Here is a 22889-nt window from a genome sequence, read left to right as displayed (position 1 = left end):
AAACAATGGCGGGACGTTGTGACAAAATAGCGACCTCCGCTAGATTGTTTACAAACTTAATGTTCCAAACGTGGGTTGTTGAAATTATGTGATAAACGGTATCGGCAAAACTCGCAAAAATAAAAACCGAAACCCGAAATCTCCTATGAAATGAACGTCGATAATCTAATACAGTGCTAACTACAGCATACATATTAATGTTGTGGATATTTCATTATAATTATGTGTGTTATTGATAATTACCTGCATTTCGACATGCATTTCGCCCATGTCATACTCCTGCTTTCGGCAGCCGACAGGCTCATTCGTACTGATAACATCCTGTAGGTAGTGTTATCCACAAAACATCCACGGAAAACCTCATTCCCATATTGTGTGGACGCGAGATTAATTACCTTCTGACCAGCTTGACTATGATCCTGTAAAACCATGGAGTGTTGGTGGCTTATTCATATTCCTGATTGTTAAAATTTAATTGATAAAATATGTTATATACTATATATCCAATCTAACTGGTATGTATATTGGGACCGAAATTTATGTTTATGTGATCAAATATTAAAATAATATATTACCATAATTATGAAGTTTCATATGATAACGAAACGCGTTTTTATTAAGCAAATCACAAATAATTAATCAAAATAATTTTATGTTCCTTTCATATTACGGAATTAAAGTCGTAATTGTGTGTGTATTCATTAACGTTTTGTTGTTGCTGGACACAGTTTACCTCTCAATGACATAAGCAAGTCCCAGAATTACGACAGTATAGTAATATTCTGAATTTGCATATTACAGAGTTATCTGCACTTGCACATAAGTATTGATTGTGACGTTATGTGATTGAGATCGCAACGTCATAATTTTCGGAGAAAACGACGTGAATTGTGCTCACAAAGTAATGACGTCACAATTGATAACTACCCGCCAGGGGCTAACTATGTAATATTCAAAGACGGAATATTCATTATAAAACGCATATCTTTTGCAGTCTCATGAAGATTTATTTTGTATGATGAGATTTACCATAAACTCGTTTTGAAGAGTTGCTGAACTGTAGACCCTGGAGCCAGGTCTGGCATATATGCTGCTCCCGACGTAGGTGACATACTCTATTCGGATACGACCACTTCCTCCCGATCCTCCGTTTCTGCCCCCAGGGGCGGTTCCTCCTGAGCCACCCGACCCATCTACACTACGAACCCTCTTTTGATCTGAAAGACACGAAATTTATACAATGTAATTTATGTAAAATGCAAACATTGTCAAATAAAAGTCCCTTTATTTCATCACTCATCACAAATCTGGTGAATTATAATGAAAGGTTCTTCCTTTATCACTGGCTCAGACGCACAGACACCATTTGCCACGTTACATATACCACGAAAATGCGTCCATTCTAACAAAGACTACCAGCTGAGAGGACAAATTTTAAAGATGAATATGTCAGGTGGAGGGCTACTGCCACATTTCCTTAAATCTTGACTTTTTATTACCGATAAAGACGGACTTGGCTGATATGAAAATACTGCCCCCGCTTCCTCCACCTCCTGCCCCTGACTCGTCCCAACAAGCGGTGCTGTTAAGGCTAAAACATCTTCTCTCGGTTGTAGAGGTTTTACAGGGAGATGGGCACCAGCTGATATTATTAAAATAATAGAAAAGAAATCTTAGCTTACGTTCAAAACTAGCATTCGTTTTGATGTGACATAAGTCTTAAGCTACATTATTCGTATGGTGAATTTAACCATCTAAAAAAGTCGCTAGATACAATATATCTTTGCGGAATACAGATCGACAAAATATTTCATTTTACTAAAAGCTATTTTCTGTTATTCGTGTGTAAAACTTTTTTGGTTATTAAGATTGTGTCATATATTCTATATACAAAATTATTAGAAAACCTATAGCTGACGTTCTTCGCCAATATCCACTTGCTCCCAAGCTTTCTATGCATGTTCTGAATACTTTAAATCAACGGACATCGTTAAACGAAAACATTTTCTCATTTTAAGTTAGGCATACTTTCAGTTTTTGCTGCTGTTACCTGTCGCCCAATGAGTCTTTAAATATTGTCGAATACGGTTTCTAATTTTAAAGCTACAAATATATTTTTCTGATTTTTTTACCCATATCCAAGGTCGCCCTGTCCACGTTCACCTGCTGCTATGACTCGTCCAGTAATTTTGACATTCAATTCTGCTTTGAGACTTATTGCACCTCCACCGTTTCCACCCCTGCCACCTGGGTGATAAGATAAATAAGCTGACATTAATCACTTTTTGATCTAAAATAAATAATTGGATATCGAGATGTATTAGACATTTTCCACCAATCTCATTGATTAATTTAGCATATAGATTTGATGTTTCAATTTCAGAAACTATTGCTATTATGAAGCCACACTACACCGGCTCAGAGTTTTTTGAGAAGATGTAGTCAAGCCATTCTGCATGCGTTTCCATATTACTTAGCACGAAGCAAACATTTTAAAATAATTCTCATGTCTAATATAAAAATTCTTCCAGGTCGTATAATTCCATATGGACCCAGTAAAGGTTCATATTTGATAAATGGTCGTCGTCATAATGGACATATTTTAATTTGACGAAAAAATGTGATATTCTTTTCTTCTTTGAAATCATAATTACAACTACAATTAATTGTAGTGATAATCAAAGCAAATCAAATCAACTAATACCAATTTTATTTCGTAGAAGGTGTCGTGTGCAATAAATCTGCACATATGGGTTATGTGGTATCGAGGAAATAGATAATCTCAAAACTGAAGTTCAGGTCACAAGTCAATAAAAAAAATCACGCTATTCTCACTATGATATATATATTAGTATATATAGCAAAACATGTGTCTAACGAGCATGCATATTGCGACTTTATGGTCATGTTATAGCGTAGTGATCTTCATTCCCATCAAGGTTCCAATAATATGTCTGCATTGTTTGTATAACGAACTATGCTTATAACGAATTGATTTTTTGGTTTTATAAGGTTCGTTATAGCCGTGTTTTACTGTATATCCAATGACCATGTAACTTATTGTTTGAATATGAGATTAACAATTATTTATCTTTTGTTTTCTATTTACCGGCGGGGGTGACCGTGAGGTTTGTTGAACTGCCGCCACTACCACCTCCGGATCCCATAAACAAATCGCTGAGTGTAACTTCACCGTACACTTGACCTGGCTTGCCCATCACTTCTCCAGCGTTAGTACCAACTCTTCTATATGTACTGAAATCGGAATAAGTTGATATGTACCTGTTGTTATTGTAGCGTCTTACTTATATCGCTAACCAACTGCAAGAGTCGGTGGTCGAACGATTAAAACGTCTCGATATATCACTATAAGCCTTCCACCTTTGGGCTGCGAGATCGAATCCCGTGTGGGGCATTTGCCAGGTAATGACCGCTGGTCGTTGTTTTTTTCTCTCCGTGTACTCCGGCTTTCCTCCACCAACACACCTGACACTTAAATGACCCTTGCCGTAATATGACGTTAAACTAATGAAACTAAAAGACAAATTTGTTATGATTGTATTTGAAATTTCAAGAAAATTCTAAAGAAACATACCGAACTTGACTTTTTGTGTATATTGTTATGACGCTAGTGAAATAAAAAGGATAGTATATGGACGTTTTGAACTGTATCTATTCTAAATTATAACTATATAATTAAACACTGACGCTGTAATAGCATATCCTCCTCCGCCACCGGCACTACCACGATGGCTCGATGAACTGGAACCTCCTTGTCCACCGCCTCCTCCTCCTCTATTACTGTCTATGCTGTTTTTACCTAAACCTGAAATATATAATGGTCATTTGTAAACTCTAACTGTATAGCGGTTTAATTCCGTTGGTAATTTATGCTCGCTACATCCGCGGTTTCATTGAAACTTGCGAATCCTACATACCAACGACAAATGATTAAAATCCCATAGAAACTTCCCACAGACCAATTTTTTTGAAACTTTGCATATCGAAAGTACAACAAGTTGTCCCTTTAAAATGACAATAATTTTTCCATTTGTGATTTTAAAAACTCTTCGTAACACTTTTGGTACAAAACGAAAACGGGACATTGTACTTTTCACCATGTTATGGGTTTTGTCCACAATTTCACCCCGCATTTAAAATACTCTCATGACATTTTCTGTAAATTAGTTTCGAAATTAAAATCTGTGAAAATAGTTTTTGAGTGATTGGAAAATAGAGATTGCAGATAGTAACGGAGCACTTCTGTAATAGTATACATATGCTATAGTTGCCATGGTAATAAAACGGAGGCCTTTGATTGTCTGAAATTGAAATATTGTCAGAATTAAAAGACAATTGTTATATAGAGGTTACGAGGTATGCTAAATAACATGTTATCACTTTCAAAAAGATTGGTTGTCATGTAGCCCTCTGAACGGTCAAAATTAAGATTAAGACCGTTTGTGGTGGTGGTGTTCTCTTTAGATTGAACATACTATATTTGAAAATCGAATGTTACCCTAATATTTCCCTCTTTTGCATTTTAAATTCAATTTAAGACATTTTTTATCTACATAAGGAGAATTGATAATCTTAATTTGTATTCTTTTAAGATAGAGTAGATATCATTATAAATGGGCATAAAATAAAGAATGAAGTATCTTGTAATAAAAAAGGCGTCTCCTTGCCATATACCCATGGGTATTGTAAGAAAACATCATTTTGGGCACTTAATGCTTGTAAAAAAATAGAATAGATAAAAAGCACATATAAAGTAGTTATGTACCTAGACCTTTAACACTGCAAACTTTGAGCGTGGAAGGATTTTGCAACCCTCACCTTTATTAACGTATCTTGGAACAAAAGTTCAAAGAATATATTGACCCCGCAAATTCCAAGCGCTACACACTATCATTACAGTTTTACATTTTTACATAATGAACGCAGCTGGTGCTACAAAAACATAGGGGTTTGCAAGACAAAGGAGCTTATTTTGAAAATAACATGCTCTACGATATGTCAATGACGCTAACAGTTGGTCATCAGTTTCAGTCTAACATACAATATATGGAAAACAGACCGAGACGTACCTGGGTATGATTCCCCTTGCTGGCCTGTTTCACCTTCACCAGGGCGTTTTCCACCTCTGTATCCTGCACCGCGGGCATTAAGAGTGCCAGCAATCAGAATATTCTGTACACAACAAATGTTAAATGAAAGAGTTTTTTTTTATATTTATAGATATTAAGTTACTTCCAATACTGATTAATTTGGTTATTTTTAAAGTCCCGATTTTAACATTAAAATCCCATTTTAAAGCAAGCAATCAACGCAGATTTTAAAGAAGAATTCAAACCCATTTTATCATATCAACTTTTCAGTCTGGTTTTCGTTTATCTGATTAAACGTTACACAAACAGGAAGTCCAAAGCAAAATAAAAGTTGACGGATGTTAACAGCATGATATTTTCTTTCCATTTTCATGTCCAATGTATACTATTAATATAAAATTATGTCAGTTACGTTATTTTACGTTATCGCGATCAGTCTTACCTTCAAATGAATACGAATTAAAAATAAATGTTTAAAGTGTATAATCAATTTAATATAATGATGTAATTGCGGGGTAACATTTTCGTGAATAAGTATGTTACACATCCAATTATAATCTGCATTTGTATATAACATATATATCTCTATGTCCTGCTGGGTAAGTATTTATTGTTATTTCATGTTTTTGTGAGTGAAACGTCATGTGTTTTACTTGAAAACAACGTAGTTTTCATCATAAAATGATGACGTCAAAATCCCTCTCTATGCGCATGAGATACATATAATTTCTCAACGTCATATTTTGCCGTGCAAAACAACGTAGTTTTCCCTTATAAAATAATGACGTCAAAATTTCTCCCTGTCCGCATGGGCAGAAAACTCTATGCAAAGACGGAATAGACAACAATCGACACTAACTTTGGCCTGGATCTGCAGTGTGCCTCCTGTGGTGCCGTTCCATGGTTTTACCAGGACATTAATATTTTCCGGTATTGTAAACTGACTGATGTTACAGTGACTCCCTGTAAGTATAGTTACGATTTCATCATCAATAACAGAGCATTAATGATATACAAAAAACACATTTGTCACATATCACAGAGAATTGGCGATATTACAATCAAGTCAAAAGTCATATACTACAAAGCACTAGTGAAATATACCATTAAGACATATGCCATATATCACAGAGCATTGCCGAAATAGATATGCGATACATACATTTCCCACCCCAATTTCTTTTCCAACTATCTCTGTATGGTAGAATGTCTTTCAACTAAATGAAAACCAAACAAAACAGTAGATTGTCTTCAGTTAATATATCTTTTCAATTCGTAAGTCTTACAGTTATAGGGACAGTTATAGTCGCGGAATAAAGTTATTATGTTCTCGACAAAGAAGCTATATTTCAGGCTTACCAGAGATGATCATGGTACTGGCGCGGTCCAGGATCCAGTCCTCTCCGCCGTGATCAACACCGACACATGGCGGCTGTATTACTTCCCCTAACTCCCAGTGTCCGACCAGGCCATCCAATTGTGCCTCCATCTATCAGTATTTATCATATATCATTTATTATAAAACTTTTAATATAAAATGGATTTTTTTCTTTTACAAAACGTTGTTGATCGTATAAGTACTGGTATTTGACTGTAAAGCAATCATTAAAAAAAAACTAGAAATTGTATAAAACAGTATTTATCTCGAAACCTTTTTCGATTTTAATGACACCAAATACAGATTTGCAAAGGCGTTACAATAACAATAAAATAAGTGCTTTAGGGAACAAACAAATAAATGAAAACAGACCTTCGAAATAGCCCATCATGTGTGTGGCATTTTGTCAGGGCGTACTAGTTAATTTTGGGTGAAATGTTTCTGGCAAGTTATAATCACTAGGTAACCATACATATGTTTATTTGAAAAAAATCAATATTGAAATTTAGTTTCAAACTAACAATATGTAAAACATAATAATTTCAAAATGTTTTAATGCGGAAATAGACCTTATTTCAAAATGTCAATCTAGTGCGAGTTTGAGCTGAAAGACCTTACTTTCCCCATATCTTGTGTATTAAGAGAATATAGACTTTAGATAAAGAACACGATTATTGATTTGATTCAGCAGTTTTATTTGTTATTTGTACAATCCAAAACTTTAACACTGTGGTAAATGGAAAATTATTGAATGTGTTAGTCTCAATTTCGACTATAATTGATAACAAAAAAATTAACACAAAAAGTGTGTTTGGCTAAATATCTGACTTACAGTTGAGTTTGCTGTTCCATACGAATCCATGCTGCTTTTTAAATGGGTTGGTGACAAAGCTCTTTTCCAAATTTTCACTGTCTAAAAGTAAGGAAAATCATTATCAGTCGGAACATATTTTGTAATACATATAAGGCGTACATGAACACGATCAACTCACAACATCATTTGTTTATTAGTGTTTTATTTTATTATCCTTTTGCGTATTGTGTTTTTCAGTTTTACAGTTAACGCATCTTACTTGTTGTTTCGATATCACATTAAGGACCCATTGAATGGAAAAACATGTTATATAGTAAACAATCTTTACGGGTGGGGGTTTTACTGTAAAGTATATTCACCTTGACCATGCCTTTGAATCTCCCTTGCTCACAGCACTCTTCACCTCCTATCCACAATCCACCCGTAGTAGGCAGTGCGTTTGGACTAGCCTGGGGAAAACATAACTTATTCCATTATTTGTTCATTACATAAGAACATGGTCATGTTTGTGAATATGAATAAAATATGTGTCATATTATTCATGTAAAACATATGTTGCAGTACCCATGTATATTACAAAACCAACCTAGAATTAGTAGCGTTTAATTGTAATATTAAACTTTTTTGAATAAATCACTGCTTTTACTAAATTACGTAATATTAACCTAGATGAAATATTATTGTAAATTGAATATTTGATTTATTTGGTGACCGTTTATACATGTATATGTAACAATTTTATAGTGTTGAACAGAGGCCAAACTTTATTCTGCGTTGGCCAATTACATTTGATCTCTGGCATATGATATGACCCGGATGTACAGTGTTCCTTATATGGCAAAAGGCAGCCGGATCCTACAAAATTCTATATTTACTTATGATATGACGTCACTACTTTGTTTCATAACGAGATATTAAATGATATTTATATATCTAGCCTTATATCGAGTAGATAATCAAATAAACTGCGACTCTTTGCAAATATTTGTTTTTTTTCATTCATCAACGAATTGATATAGTGGTCTAACCAAATTAAAAAAATAGATTGATTCCTGTTATAAATACAAAATATCACGATAAAAAGCCTATACAGTTAGATAACATACGATTGTGTTGTGTTTCTAATATTATATCCATACGTTAAAAACCTTACCAGAATCGACTTCAGTTTTCCGTTAACATAGAGTGTGACGTGAGTGCTATTTTTGATGGACGCTATGAGATACCACTTGCCGGTCTGTATACGATCAACGGATGATAGGCCTCGCGTACACTGGCTATCGGCGCCTTGTCCACGATAATACGCCCAAAAATTCTCGAAATGGTACAACCCGAAGTCGTTACAGTCTCCAACTCCGCCAACAATAGTCTTGAAGGAGGGAACAAGTTGAGTGCAGTGGATTGGATTTATACAACATCGAAATATATAGTTCATAAATCACAAAAAAATGTTAAAATGATTATTTTTAGATTTCAAATATCCATTTTGATGAGGAAAACCAATTGAGTATACTTATTTATTATTTGTATATGTTTATGGCTTGCAATTCAGATGTCATTTCTACGAGATGCTATGAGATGAGATTTAGAACTGGAACGAAAAGAAAATGGAATAGTAAAGGTAGATTTTGCGTATTAATAATAAGAATTACTGATATGAGAAACTGTGATCATTTTCTATTTTTTTTATTATTATTTCTTATTTAGAAAACCAAATCAATAACTTACTCGCCTAGTAGTATCAGCTACATCCGGTCTCACCCAGGCAGCAATAGTATACTGGGGTCCAGGGCTCCACAGACCTAAATCTACATACCCGTCTCTCTGACCATCAAACTTGGCTCCACATGCAAATGGAGGTCCCACCTTGGGAACAAAGAATACGAGTAATATATCACAGACTCTAACAAAAGTTTTAAAAAAATAGTGACATTAATGTTTATAACTAATATTTCAGAATACGTGATAGATAAAATACGTTTAAACGTACGATTTCATTGATTTTCCAATGGATTATTGTTTTCCAAATTAATACGCGACGTCGACGTCTCTGTTGTGACGTAATGATAACGTTGGGTTTTCGCGCCATTTCCGGATTTTATCTTCCTAATAGTATAAAGAAAAAGAATCTACCAATCAGGCTTTATATATAATAATTATTATTAAAAAATAAAATTAGTTGATCAACTTCAATACTCAAAGCTGATGCTTTGAATTAATAGATTGGTACGTATTCGTTTTAAAGAGTTGTTTGTATCGCTTTGTCTTTACAAATCATAAAAGGTCGCAATAAATATAAATATTAAATAATCAATAAATATTGGACAAAGACATAATTTCTACAATGAGAACAAAAAGATAATTTTAGAAAGTGTATTTTATAATAGTGGACAATGACCATTGTCTTTCCAGGTCTGTTAAACAGGAACTGACTAAGCCTAATCTATCTCCAGATAATGATTTACTAAATGTAGACTTACACGATTCGTTCGAACACAGGATCCATACGAATTTCCGCCGTATTGAAATGGAAAAATACATGTGTCGCCTTCATTGTCACCACCAAAAGCTTTGATTTCATCCTGAGGAACAGCGCTACATACACCTGTCAAAATTAGGTTACATTTCATATTACAGATATGTGTTATCATTACTTTGCGGTAAAGTAAACGATGTTACATGTACTCTGCCCTGCAGGTAGGGCGTTAGAATTGTACCTGCTGCTCTATTGCATGATCGTAAAAGGCGACTAAATTTAGGATCTTATCTTTTCTCTTTTTCCTAACTGACTTTATCTTTCCTAATGCCTTCCTTGGCACTGCCTCACTTTTGGCCTTGAGTTGAGTGTTCGCCCCTGTGAGAAAGGCTCTGGGTTCTGTCCCCTGGCCGAGACACACCAAAGTCTATGAAAGTGGTAGTTTCTGCTCCTGCTTAGCGCTCAGCATATAGGGAGTGGGACGACTGGTTCGCCCGTTGTCAGTATAATGTGACCGGGTGGGGTGTGTTGCTTGGTGTCTTCGGTGGCATGCTTCAGTGATATAGCACTATAAAAAGGGCAACAGTTCCACTATACAAGAAGACACAACATGAATATACCGCAGTCTCCCAAAACACCCACTTCGCCCAACATACACGCAACACATCGCATACTTGGGAGGCCGTCCTTACATGAACATAGCTGTTAATATGACGTTAATTCTTCAAACAAAAGTTACATGTACTGCACGCAGTACTAAAACCATACTATCTCATATCTTATTCTGGGTAATATCTATTAATTATGGACCTTTGCTGATGTCAATAAGGTGTTATAACGCCTTGGCAGGGTTAATTTATTATTTTAGATTCTACCAAGGCGTTTTAACACCACAAAGGCCGAATCAAAGGACCATTTCTATATTAGATATGTAGTTCCTATGACAAAAGTCAAAAAAATTATTCGATTTATGTGTTAATTACAGGAAGAACGATGGCTATAGGAGTTACAAATAAGACATATAAAAACTAATTCTAAGAAACAACACATTTTTATTACTGATACTAATGAATGAACACACTAAGTTTTGATAGCCCAAAGCCAGATAAAGATGTCAATTGCAGTAAGTATTTGGTATCTAACAGAATGTTAGGTCTAGTGACGAAAATGTCGGGATCTAGTCTAGGAAATATCGGATAGGTTAACCCGCAGACCCCTGTGGCTCAGTTAGTACATTCTTACCTCCAATCCCACAAGCTGTTACATTGTTGTGAGTTTCGTAATAGCCGCAATAATCAAAATTTTCACACTTGTCTCCATAGTAGCCCTGCGTGCAGACACATTCTCCGGTGACCATGTGACAATGTCCTCCATTTTTACATCCACAGTCATATTCTGAAAATTAGATTCCATTCATTAAAAGTATTGCTTGATATAAACACAAAATGCAAAAAGTCCGGCAAGTGCATTGGTTTTGCCTAAAAGGTGCTTTATATATTCCAAATCAGGAATAAATCATTCAGTTATGCAGTTGATTCGCCCGTCTTGATAATGGTAAACAACCAAGGTACCAAAAGGTTAGTGGGGGCATAAAATAGGTTTAAACTTATATTTAAGTTATACTTATTATGAAATACGTATTTTGATACCATGTGACACCTCTAAGCCCAGACCAACAGCAAGACTATAGATGATAAACACCAATTTATCTGAAAAAAATATTACTTTTTTCTTGACCTAGTATGCAGTATTTCATCACACAATCCGTCTGATAACTAGTGACTTCACCATTCACACATTTTAGCATTGGTCACTAGGGTAATATGACTTGGAACGATTTTCTATGCCAATGCTGGGCAAGAAATCTACTGCAACGCTATAACGTAAACAGCCAAGTGGTCTCAGGTAATGATAACGTGGCGTCAGAAATGGAGGACGGATGGGACAAAATATCTGCCTCCTCTAATTTGTAGATAAGTGATTTCCAAAATATCAGTAAACTCACTCTTACACCTGGCCTGAAGGGTACACGACGGACAGTCATGTAATAAGCTACAGGTACCGGTGTTGTATCGGATCTGAGTGGCTTCTCCAGTATCTGTCGTAAACATGTTACCTCCTGGGCGGTAGTATCCTCTACAAGATCAAACAAAGGCTAAAACAGTCTCAAGTATAAATATTTTCTTTAATCAATATTGTTTTTATCTTACATATACTACAAAAACTCTTTTAAGTGTTACACAAGTGATATCATTTCTGACTTCTTACAATGATTAGAACATCATTCAAAATATAAAGCCAAGAATAAACCTTTTTGATATTAGTTTATAGACGAATCTCTACCACACTGACAATATCAATGCCAAATGAGTTCAAGTAAAGGTTGAGGAAGACTAGTTAAAGCCAACTCATCATAAAGTATGTTCTAAATTATGTATGTATTTCGAAAGGTGTAGTTATCCTTTGGAATTATACTTTCACTTAGGATTAAAACTAAAGCAAGCTCAGTCTTCCTGAATGAAATAAATCTTTGATTTATTAATTTGTTTTTCCATTGTAAACCAACTTTGAGATCCTTGACTCAAAATAAACAAGGAAAGCAAAAATGAACTCAACCTGAAAGGCGTAATAACATAAAAATTCGGAGGACACTTGACCAAGCCAGTACTTACCTGTCTCTGAAGGTACGTCCTGTGAGGTTAGAACCCGGAGGACACTTGACCATACCAGTATTTACCTATCTCTGAAGGTACATCATGTGAGGTTAGAACCCGGAGGACACTTGACCATACCAGTAGTATTTACCTGTCTCTGAAAGTACATCCTGTGAGGTTAGAACCCGGAGGACACTTGACCATGCCTGATCCTTCTACATTAAACATGATAATGTGATCGCCATCCCCTGGTCTGCAAGTCGTCAACGGCTGAAACAAACACAAGAAACAACTTTGATGGAAGATAATGTATTTTTAGTAAACGTAAGCCTTCATAATTGATCCATTGACAATTTTCTGAAGTTTCCACAACAACTGACCCATCAATTGTATTTTTTAGTTTGGAAACCGATACCCAGTCATCCGAACGGACGGACGGACGGACGGACGACAGACAGACAGACACACAGACACAGACAGACAGAAAGACACACAGACACACAGACACACACAGACAGACACACAGACACACACACACAACACACACTATGTTTTTCCTAGATTTTATCGGCATGTGACTAATAGACACACCTGTAACGCAATTTGCATTTCTTTAACACTAAAGATGGTATTGAAATTAATCCGTTTTTGACCAATGTAGTGAATGTGTGATGAAATCGTCTTTTCTATTTGTTGCTTAACATACCTTTGTTCAAATCTTTTTTAAAGTGACATCGTTTCAATAATAATTTGTAATTTTAATAAAAAAAAAATAGACATAATGAAAGGACGTCAAGACGAAAGTTTTCGTCAAAAATAATTTCATAGATTGTATAATAGACGCTATTCTTATTAATTAAGTGTCATTTACAAGGTGAGTACCTGTACTAGTCCTGGTGCTCTAAATGTTTTACATGTGTCCCCTTTGAAAGCTGCTCCAGAACATGTCTGGCTACACGTACACCGCTCCGCAACCATCCCGGCTGGACATGTCGCATTTGTTGTAACAACCTCTATGGTAGGTAATCCAAACAAACAATTTTACTCGTTTTTTCCAATCTCTAATCATTCGAGTAATATTCCTTTAGTATCGGTACTTGGCTGATAGTACCCAGAAGTGATGTTATATTAGACTCTAAAGCATTGTTTTGTCTATCTAAAATGCAAGATGGACGCTAAGGTCTTCATTTTGAAAAACGTTATGTTTTTTGTTTGTTTTTTTTCCATAATATTCAACAATGTCATTATAAAAACCTAATAGTATATAAATGTACACAAATAGTGTAAAGTTAATACTTACGGTCTGGCATGTCACAAATCGTACCAGTATACCCGGGATAACACAAACATTTAAACCCCGAAGCCGTTGTGGCAATACATTTCCCCTCATTTCTACATGGCAAGATTCTGTAACGATGAAGCACAAGAATTAAACGCAACATATGTTTGTATTTAAAAAAGGCAACGCCATTGCCTGTTGAATGTCACCAGCTAGGTTTCACTACCTTGTAACTAAAATTATGCAGATAGGCAACAGTTCATGAGGGCTAATGAACATTAATCGGATCTATAAAACTTACTGGGAAAAGTTAGATATTCAAACAAATGTCGATTACATAGCCAAGTAGCATTCATTTGCAGTTTAATGTATCTACAAAGACAGTCCAAATACCTGTAACATGTGAATTCCGTTGAAATTGAGAGTCAAAAAGCGTGGTTCAGTATATTATTATACGCATGTGCTTTATCTTATTGTTTTTCATGATATATGTGTTAAAAAATTATCTTTCCAGTTATGTGATATTGGTGGATTTAATGTCACTCTTCCTATATATCACAATGTTTTGTTTCTTAACTCAAAATTGAAATGCTAGTACAGCATGGTATAGTATCACACGATACTTACGACTATAGACAGGGATGAGAAGGGGCTATCTATCTGTAATGTTAGTACAGCATGGTATAGTATCACACGGTACTTACGACTGTAGACAGGGATGAAAAGGGGCTATTTGTAATGCTAGTACAGCATGGTATAATATCACACAATACTTACGACTGTAGACAGGGATGAAAAGGGGCTATCTGTAATGCTAGTACAGCATGGTATAGTATCACACGGTACTTACGACTGTAGACAGGGATGAAAAGGGGCTATTTGTAATGCTAGTACAGCATGGTATAATATCACACGATACTTACGACTGTAGACAGGGATGAGAAGGGGCTGTCTATATGTAATGTTAGTACACCGAAGATTACTTTACGGGTTTGTAATGTTAGCATGGTATAGTATCACACGGTACTTACGACTGTAGACAGGGATGAAAAGGGGCTATTTGTAATGCTAGTACAGCATGGTATAATATCACACGATACTTACGGTTGTAGACAGGGATGAGAAGGGGCTATTTGCAATGCTAGTACGGACACTGTGGGATTAGTGGTGAGAGCTGGGAAACATCCTCCGGGAAATCCTCCACATCGACCATCGACGATCTGCCGCACACCTTTTCAAACAATTTACAAATATCGTATATAACACTTACTGTTTATTTATTTATTAACGTTTTCTCCACTTTCTACACTGTGTTTTTTACTCACGTGTGTAGATATGTAACCTTTAAAACCGATATAGAGTTAATATCTGCGGGTATGCATTTCAGGAGTAAAGTCTATTTCTTTCGTCTTTTCTTAATTGAATACTACATTAATAAATGTTGACAAAACATATGTATATACGTTGGAGTATACAAACCCCAAACTGTTTTTCAATAGGATGAGTTATGTCAAACTCATTTTAGATACAAACTATTTAAACATATCTCCTACTCAGAGATGTATTTTAGAAAACACATCGAGCATACACGATCGATATTGTAAATATTGAAGTATGTTGATACTGAAGAGGATTCTTTAAATTGTCTTCATTTCGTGTATTCGAAGGCGATTGAAAATCGCGAAAATCAATCACTGCGAAATGGTTACAGTCACAAAGTAATGTAGAACCATGAGGAAATTAAATCGTTGTCAAGTTTTCCAGTACAAATTCGAGACACCGCAATGAACAAGTTTGTTCCCAAAATATAATATTTTTGTAATTTTCATTGAATATGGGAATGCAAAATATATTTAGAAAATGATTTTCTCTTCATTTCAAAACAAAACAGACAGGTCTCAGAAAAAAAAGCTTGAGGGAATCATTTTTAAGACTTGCCTGTGCCATACACTGACACTCTCCACGTCCCACCGCATATTTCCTTAGAGTTTCCTGAACATGGCGCATTGCAGTCGGCCTCAGGTGCCCTCGCATGGCGGTCATGACTGTCACCACAAAAACATTGAGTCCGGAACTTGAAGGAAAATCATGGTTTACATTAAACCAGGTGCTTCTATCTTCAATATTCTTATTTCTATTTTATGGGCAGTTACATTTAGAGTTACATTTCTTTAAAGACATTCGAAAAGAAAACTACAATATACTCAATTTTTGTGTCGCAATTGACATATATTAAGAGCATATATTGAGTTGTAGCCATTCCAAAATAAGAATACACAGTGATGTTCTTGTGATGAAGCAAGACAAAAAGAAAATTATTAGGATATATATTATATAGTACAACATGGCGTTAGTAATCCAAGCAGACTGCCTTCCCAGAGCACCAATTTATTAAAATGTGTCAATTTTAGTTGCCGGAAATGTCTACCAAATTATCTAAATATGAACAATAATTTTGCTAAATGCTGCGGCCAATCGGGCAGAGGTTGTAATCTCTCCCAGGGTTCATTGCGGTCCCCGAAGTCAAAATATTGAAATCGGGAGGCCACAATGGACTCTGGGAGATATTAGTTGATTACACATTTTCAACGCAATCTCTCTTTTTCATTGTAATATTACAAATTTCAATTATCTTACTTGCAAGCCAGCAAACCAGAATCCAAGCGTCTTACAGCGCTGTATACAGAGTTCTGTGGTCATATGTTGCTGGTTATCTTCAAAATGTCCTCCCAGTAGTCGATCACCCGCGTCATTAAAACAGCCCACGTAACCTTGACAACAAAACAATATTGGACATTACTATTGAGGACAATACTTACTTATTGGAAGGTTTTATAAAAAAGACAGTTGCTTTTTGTTTTTGCAATGTGACCAATTTATTGCTATATTTTACATTATGTCCTGTCATCTTCAATCATTAAATAGTTTTAACAGCTAATCGATGAAAATATTAGTATATGTTAATTTGTCCCATCTTTACAATTGAACACTACTATTAAAACCGAATAGTCATAGCTTCGATCACAAGAAGAAAACAAGCCGATGAAATGCCTGAACAACGATCCATGATTATCTCTTTACTTTCCCCTTCTATGTATATATTTCATAAAAACCTTTATTTTCGAAAATGATACTTACTGTGGTTAGTTACCTGTGCCATTCCTTTTACAGTACTTCCTCCGGTGAAGTTACCTTGCCACGTCCATTGCATATTGTCGGCAATGGTAAATGGCGTTCCTGTAAGGTCGATTTTAAAGGTCCCGCGGGGGGAACAGCTTGGGAAAGCACTGAACTTGTCACCAGCATATCCGTATCTAATAAATAAGGATAACATACATTTTAGTGGGTTTTCATACATTTTAGTGTTGTTTTTTTTCATGTTTTTTTCATTTAGTGTTTTTTCGTGATCGTCAGTTTGGGTTTAGATAAAATTTAACGCATTGGATTTTCTGCGGTTTCCACAGCTATAACAAAAAAAAAAAAAAAAAAAAAAAACACAAAAAAAACGCAAATAACTTCATTAAACTGATCAACATTTTGCAATATTTTTTGATAGATTTTGGCGTGGATTGGGGCCTCTTAAATCCTTAATGGAATACCGATCAATTGATCAATGAAACAAAAGTATAATTTCAACAAAAACTACATGTACACGTACTTTTCCAGAAAGCGATCAGACAATTTAACCAAAATGATAAAAAAGCAAGTGAACTCAAAGATATTCATAGATAATACCTACCTGACAGAACTTCTCCCTGACTGTACGCTGAAGCTGAAGTCATTGGTCAGTACATGGAGGGTGACTAGATCGAGACGGATCTTGTTAAACTCTGTACGACCACCGAGTCGGTAAGGCTGGACAGGGTCAGTGTCACGGCACGAGGATGTGTTCTGTGTTCCTAATTATATATACATAGCAATGTAGTAAACATACAACTCTCTTAACACATATATCATAGATAAATTGTATGTTACACAAAAAAGAGGAAAACATACCCACTAGTATAGGAAACTACGACAAACTTTTGAAGTTATGGACGCACCATTTTCACTATAATCTTTATCTAAAAAGACAACTATTATCTACTTCATCTTCTTTTATTTTCATAATTGACCTCAAAATCAAATTTTGATTAAATCTGAGAGAATGTGAAGTTTTCAACTACGGTACAAGTATCCACTGTTTCACCGATTTTTTTTCACTTTTCCCTGAAATATCGAAAATTAAACCACTGGATAAAAAACACTAAAAATTATTGGTTACATGTATCAGGTATTCAGATGTTGATAATAAAATTGTCAGTTTGATTTCAACTTACCAATATTTGGATATACAGTTGCAAAATTATTTAATCTACCAGCTTGTAACGTTAGGTATTCTCTTGGGTTACCATTTGAAAAACCTGAAATATCAATTGGTTTATTAATAATATCTATTTAAAAAAATCACTGAAATAATTAAAAACGAATAAGAAAAACTTCTTTAAAACTGTATGACGAATAACTGTAACCAATCTATTAATTGAATTCATCGTTTATAAAAAATTGAAAAATTGTTCAAGTATACTGAATTATTGTATGCATTATATAGAAGGAAAATAGTAAAACTGTTGACAGAATTAATGCAGTATCAAATAATTATATGTCATGCTAGCGGATAATTTCTGTTTATTGTTATGACAACAAAACGTTTTCTCAAACGGCAAATTTCATTTAATTCTGTATTTCTGCTTATTCTGCTTATGGTGACGAAATTAATTTCACTGTCATCATAAGTAAGAGATCTTATAATCAGTGGTACATGCCATTAAGACACCAATTTAATACCGGTATGTCAAATAGGACAAAAATATCAGTGTGTAATTTGAATTATGTGTCTGACTTTACGATATGAGGATCCATCTCTTATCCGTCCCAGAAAACACAGTAAACGGGCTTAACACAAGTAATGATCCAAATACACCATTACAAATTCTCATTGGTTCTGGTCAAGGGAAAGAACTGCCTGCACTACAGTGCATCATAAACCAACCATCTGTTGATATTTATTTCAACTGGTCTGGTATATGGTCATTAGATGTATAAATTACAATTCATTCAGAAAAAAGTCAAACAGAAATAAATGTTTAAGATATAGCTGTTATTGATAGTTTTTCCTATTTCTGTTGTTTAAATATATACTATTCAATTGAAACCTTTACCTCATTATTTGTATTATATATGGCATGAAATAATCGTTTACTAACGTATATATATGTAGAAAACGCAAACAATTACGAGCATCAAACATAAATATATGTCCTGTTATGACATTAAGTTACGTGACGAGGAAAGCAATCCTAACACAATGGGGGTTGTTATAGGAAGAAAATATTCGTTTATGAAATTTAAAGATCTTATAGATTAAAAAAACTAAATAAATAAAAATAACCACAACGTTGAAATGCATGGCGCTAAGGCAAAAGAAATAAATGACATCTTGTTTGTTGATATCAAAAACAACATGCGTCTTAAGGTCTTATATAAAGGAAAAAACCAGCCCTTTTTTCAACAATTATGTCAACATTAAAAAACCCATAAATAACGGATCATTGATATTTAGTGACGCGGTAACTGTGTGCACAGCATCTTAAAAAACTTGTTACGTCATGCAATAACCTTACAAAAGCATATTATTCATAATAATAAATTTAAAGAGGATGATAATATTCTGTAAACATTGCACATATGTTTTACACTAATATAGCTCGCCATGCATTAGATGAATCCGGCATGTGAAAATGCATTTTTTGTTGTATATAGAGGTTTATTTTTAGTCTATCTATTTTGTTTTATTTACATTGTCAGATATCACGGTAGATAAACGACATTAGACCAAACAAAGTGTATTGGGATACCTTCCCTGTATATACCTATGCGTGCTATTATTCGGAAAAAAATACATTAATCATATGAAAAAGATAAACGACGCGAATTATATTTATTTAATTACAAGACAGATCGCACACACGTACAGTATGTCGAATTAATTATTAATACGATAGGTTATTCATCACATCTGATAATACGTCTGAGGCTATGTAACCTCTGTAAATCAAAGGTCTAATATGTTAACGTGTGGACAAATTTAATTATCTTATTAATTGTAAAGTAACATTAATTACAATAAAACTAAAAACAGTTCCGAAATGAGTTATGCTAGATTGATTTATAACATTATCATTAACAATACATAGCAATACAGTATATGTATCTTATGAAATGTGAATAGTTTAAGTCATGATTTTTCTTTCCGCTCGATCATTTGCAATAAAAAATATCCATATTCCCTTGCATCAGATAGTATGCGTATCCATCATCATCAATATTGCATATTTCACCACTGTTGACGTTCATTCTATGGTATAGATACGTGAACCTGTTAACCGATATCATCAGACATAGTAAATTTAGCATCTAAGAGTGTGGATTACTATTTCATTATTTATATAACTTTGATACCAAAACGCCAAATGCGTAAACAAAGACTTGTTACAGTCGCGGTCAAAGTTTATATTGTCAATAGTACGGGAGTTCTCCACCTTAAATGGTGCATACACGTATCTTGCTCCATATCTGTACACACAGACATTTGATGATAACATATATAAATATGTACAATCAAGGGTCAAACGTAAGTATAGATAGAGATTAAACCATTGTGTAAATGTTTCATAACGGTTATGTTGTTTTCATGTAAAGCACATAAAAATGTATGACATTCTATTATTAAATGATTAACACAATTGTAACATAACATTTGTAGACAAAGATATTACTTTTTTAATCTGGTTTTGGTCATGCATGATATTCACTTGGCAACTTTTTCGCTATTTATTGTGTAGATACATGGATATGGGCATTTCAGCCGTATAGTCCATTAGCCAGCTTGTGTGGTTGTGTGGATGAGTGACGGTGACCGCTCGGCAGGTTAGAGCCCCTGCCTCGGCACTTTACAGTATAAGTGAGTGTATCAGTCGGTTAATCACACATTATATCTCGCTTTAACTAAACTCTCGTTTTCCATTACCATGCATTGTATAATACGTTTTGTAGACTCGTAGAATTTCATAGTGACAATACCCAGAGTGAAAATTAAAGTTTCTTCAATGTGTCAGGTTAAGATATCCGATGACTTATGGTTTAATGAAGAGTATGGCGACGATTTCTGATCCTTTTGGTTTATTTATTTTTACGTCCTATTAACAGCCAGGGTCATGTAAGGACGTGCCAGGTTTGTTGGTGGAGGAAAGCCGGAGTACCCGGAGAAAAACCACCGACCAGCGGTCAGTACCTGGCAACTGCCCCACATGGGATTCGAACCCGCATCCCAGAGGTGGAGGGCTTGTGGTAATATGTCGGGACATCTTAACCACTCGGCCACCGCGGCCCCATATTATTTATATGAGATCCACTTAAATATCGCAGAAAATGGTATAATGGTACGAGTATGCCTGAAATTGCAATATGACCTTAATTTCAACAAGACTTGTACGGCCGGGTAATTAATGAAGCAGAAGACGCTTGCTCTTTTGGAATGTTTAACTTATTTCTTTATAAAATCTTCTCTTAGTACGCGAAAGTAAGTTTCTACCTCGCGTAACGTTTTGTGATAAAATAAACTCTAAATACATCGCGAAATTAACTCCGACGCGAAAGAAGTATTTTGGTAAATCGCAAAATTAAAGATGCTCCACCGCCGACAGAGCATAAACAATACTCATCATTCGAACAATAATTGGTGTTTAATCGTGTATATAGATGTCTAGTTAACACAAAAAATAATATGAAATACTTTATTTTGCTTTTGGTACATATGCAATCAGTACTTCATTCCATATAGGACTTAGTGTCACGGAATGTGATGCAACTTATTATTTTTGATATTTCTATCGTAAGGTAAAATTAGAAGCTCAAACTTTTCCATGGTGGTAATGGTGTAAAGTAAGTAAGACTTGCAACTCAATAAAAATACTTATTCGTCTGCTACTGTTTTCGATAAAGAAAAATATCATTCGTTAGCGGTGGAGCATCATTAAGTATGCACTAAAATATCGAAGTTTGGTTTGGTTAAATGGGCATTCGTGTAGTCATACAGGATTTCTTTAACCTTATTATTATCTGCTATTGTCTCTATCTCGTTGGTAAGCCAAGTCTAGAGAGGACAGAAGGTATATATATTGTCATAGATTTGCTACACAACTTATAAATGCTCGCCATGCTAGAGGTTGCTTAATCTCTCTGGTCAGTCACTGGCATTGTGATGTGTATCAGGTACAGACCTAGTTAGGCGATGCTCTAGTAGACATATGCCTATTCATTACTCTGCCACTTGGGTGTTTTTGTTTTAAATTGCATAATGTTCCATTTATGAAATAAAAACCACTACGAACAAGGCATTATCCGTCAACAGCTCAGTGAACCTATGGTAAAGATATACAAATGTGTCCATGCTAACACGAAACACGTGTCCAGTCACGGCCAACAATATAATAACTGTATGTTGGTGATCGTTCTGGCATGAAATTAATTTTCGCGTTAGTGAAGTTATTTCATTTGTATGGTATTATGTGTTATTTTGCTGCAGGATTTATTATAAATATATATGATATTTAATTACGTTCTGGATTAACACTTATGTGTATTATATGAAATGAATCTACTATGTTTTATCCATATTTTTTATCCAGATAAGTATCGAGACAACGATGACCTAATTTAACACTATTTTAACACAGGAGTTAGATATGCATTTTACAACAGAATGTGGGTCATGTAATTACCCTAAATTAAAATGTATAGGATTGTTTTAATTTAATTGGAAAGACGTGTGACGATAACAGACTTACCTGAGCAGTATATAGAAACACCTAACGTCTTAGTAAGGTAGAGTACATAATCCCCATCCGTGGCGTTACTTCCCAGCGATGTAGCTACATCCCGACAGGACTTATACTCAGCAATGCACTCAATGTCTGGAGTAATACATGTCAGTATTATAATTAAACACAGAAACTTCTTAAACACATCCATTCTAGTTTTAGTAAGTCCATATATTGTCATTTCTGTATCCGTGCGAGATCCTCGTCCCACATTTCCGTACAGGTAAACCATAAGTACATGGATATCTACTTCATT

The 22889-nt window shown here is 34.8% G+C and overlaps 1 protein-coding gene across 2 annotated transcripts in view; it reads right to left on the bottom strand.

The window, feature by feature from the left end:
* The window catches only part of LOC138321154 (uncharacterized), a 42884-nt gene extending 19995 nt beyond the window's left edge, over positions 1 to 22889 (bottom strand). The window contains exons 1-26 of one of the 2 annotated variants that reach the window (XM_069264610.1): positions 22601 to 22889; positions 18032 to 18115; positions 17452 to 17611; positions 16851 to 17026; positions 16350 to 16483; positions 15651 to 15786; positions 14817 to 14943; positions 13734 to 13840; positions 13316 to 13446; positions 12585 to 12703; positions 11785 to 11915; positions 11022 to 11174; positions 9784 to 9908; positions 9032 to 9169; positions 8457 to 8672; positions 7663 to 7752; positions 7322 to 7402; positions 6471 to 6600; positions 5971 to 6074; positions 5091 to 5193; positions 3709 to 3826; positions 3110 to 3255; positions 2133 to 2247; positions 1500 to 1642; positions 1030 to 1217; positions 244 to 419 (exon numbers count right to left, since the gene is read on the bottom strand). In XM_069264610.1, the coding sequence (XP_069120711.1) occupies positions 244 to 419; positions 1030 to 1217; positions 1500 to 1642; positions 2133 to 2247; positions 3110 to 3255; positions 3709 to 3826; positions 5091 to 5193; positions 5971 to 6074; positions 6471 to 6600; positions 7322 to 7402; positions 7663 to 7752; positions 8457 to 8672; positions 9032 to 9169; positions 9784 to 9908; positions 11022 to 11174; positions 11785 to 11915; positions 12585 to 12703; positions 13316 to 13446; positions 13734 to 13840; positions 14817 to 14943; positions 15651 to 15786; positions 16350 to 16483; positions 16851 to 17026; positions 17452 to 17611; positions 18032 to 18115; positions 22601 to 22865 (3596 nt within the window). In that variant the 5' untranslated portion in view covers positions 22866 to 22889. Of the gene's footprint in view, positions 1 to 243; positions 420 to 1029; positions 1218 to 1499; positions 1643 to 2132; positions 2248 to 3109; positions 3256 to 3708; positions 3827 to 5090; positions 5194 to 5970; positions 6075 to 6470; positions 6601 to 7321; positions 7403 to 7662; positions 7753 to 8456; positions 8673 to 9031; positions 9170 to 9783; positions 9909 to 11021; positions 11175 to 11784; positions 11916 to 12451; positions 12555 to 12584; positions 12704 to 13315; positions 13447 to 13733; positions 13841 to 14816; positions 14944 to 15650; positions 15787 to 16349; positions 16484 to 16850; positions 17027 to 17451; positions 17612 to 18031; positions 18116 to 22600 lie in introns of those variants that run through there. The other variant, XM_069264611.1, reaches the window with a different exon arrangement.

Source organism: Argopecten irradians, chromosome 4 (genome assembly GCF_041381155.1).
Source record: "Argopecten irradians isolate NY chromosome 4, Ai_NY, whole genome shotgun sequence".
NCBI lineage: Eukaryota > Metazoa > Mollusca > Bivalvia > Pectinida > Pectinidae > Argopecten > Argopecten irradians.
This window is presented reverse-complemented; position numbering and strand designations above follow the sequence as displayed.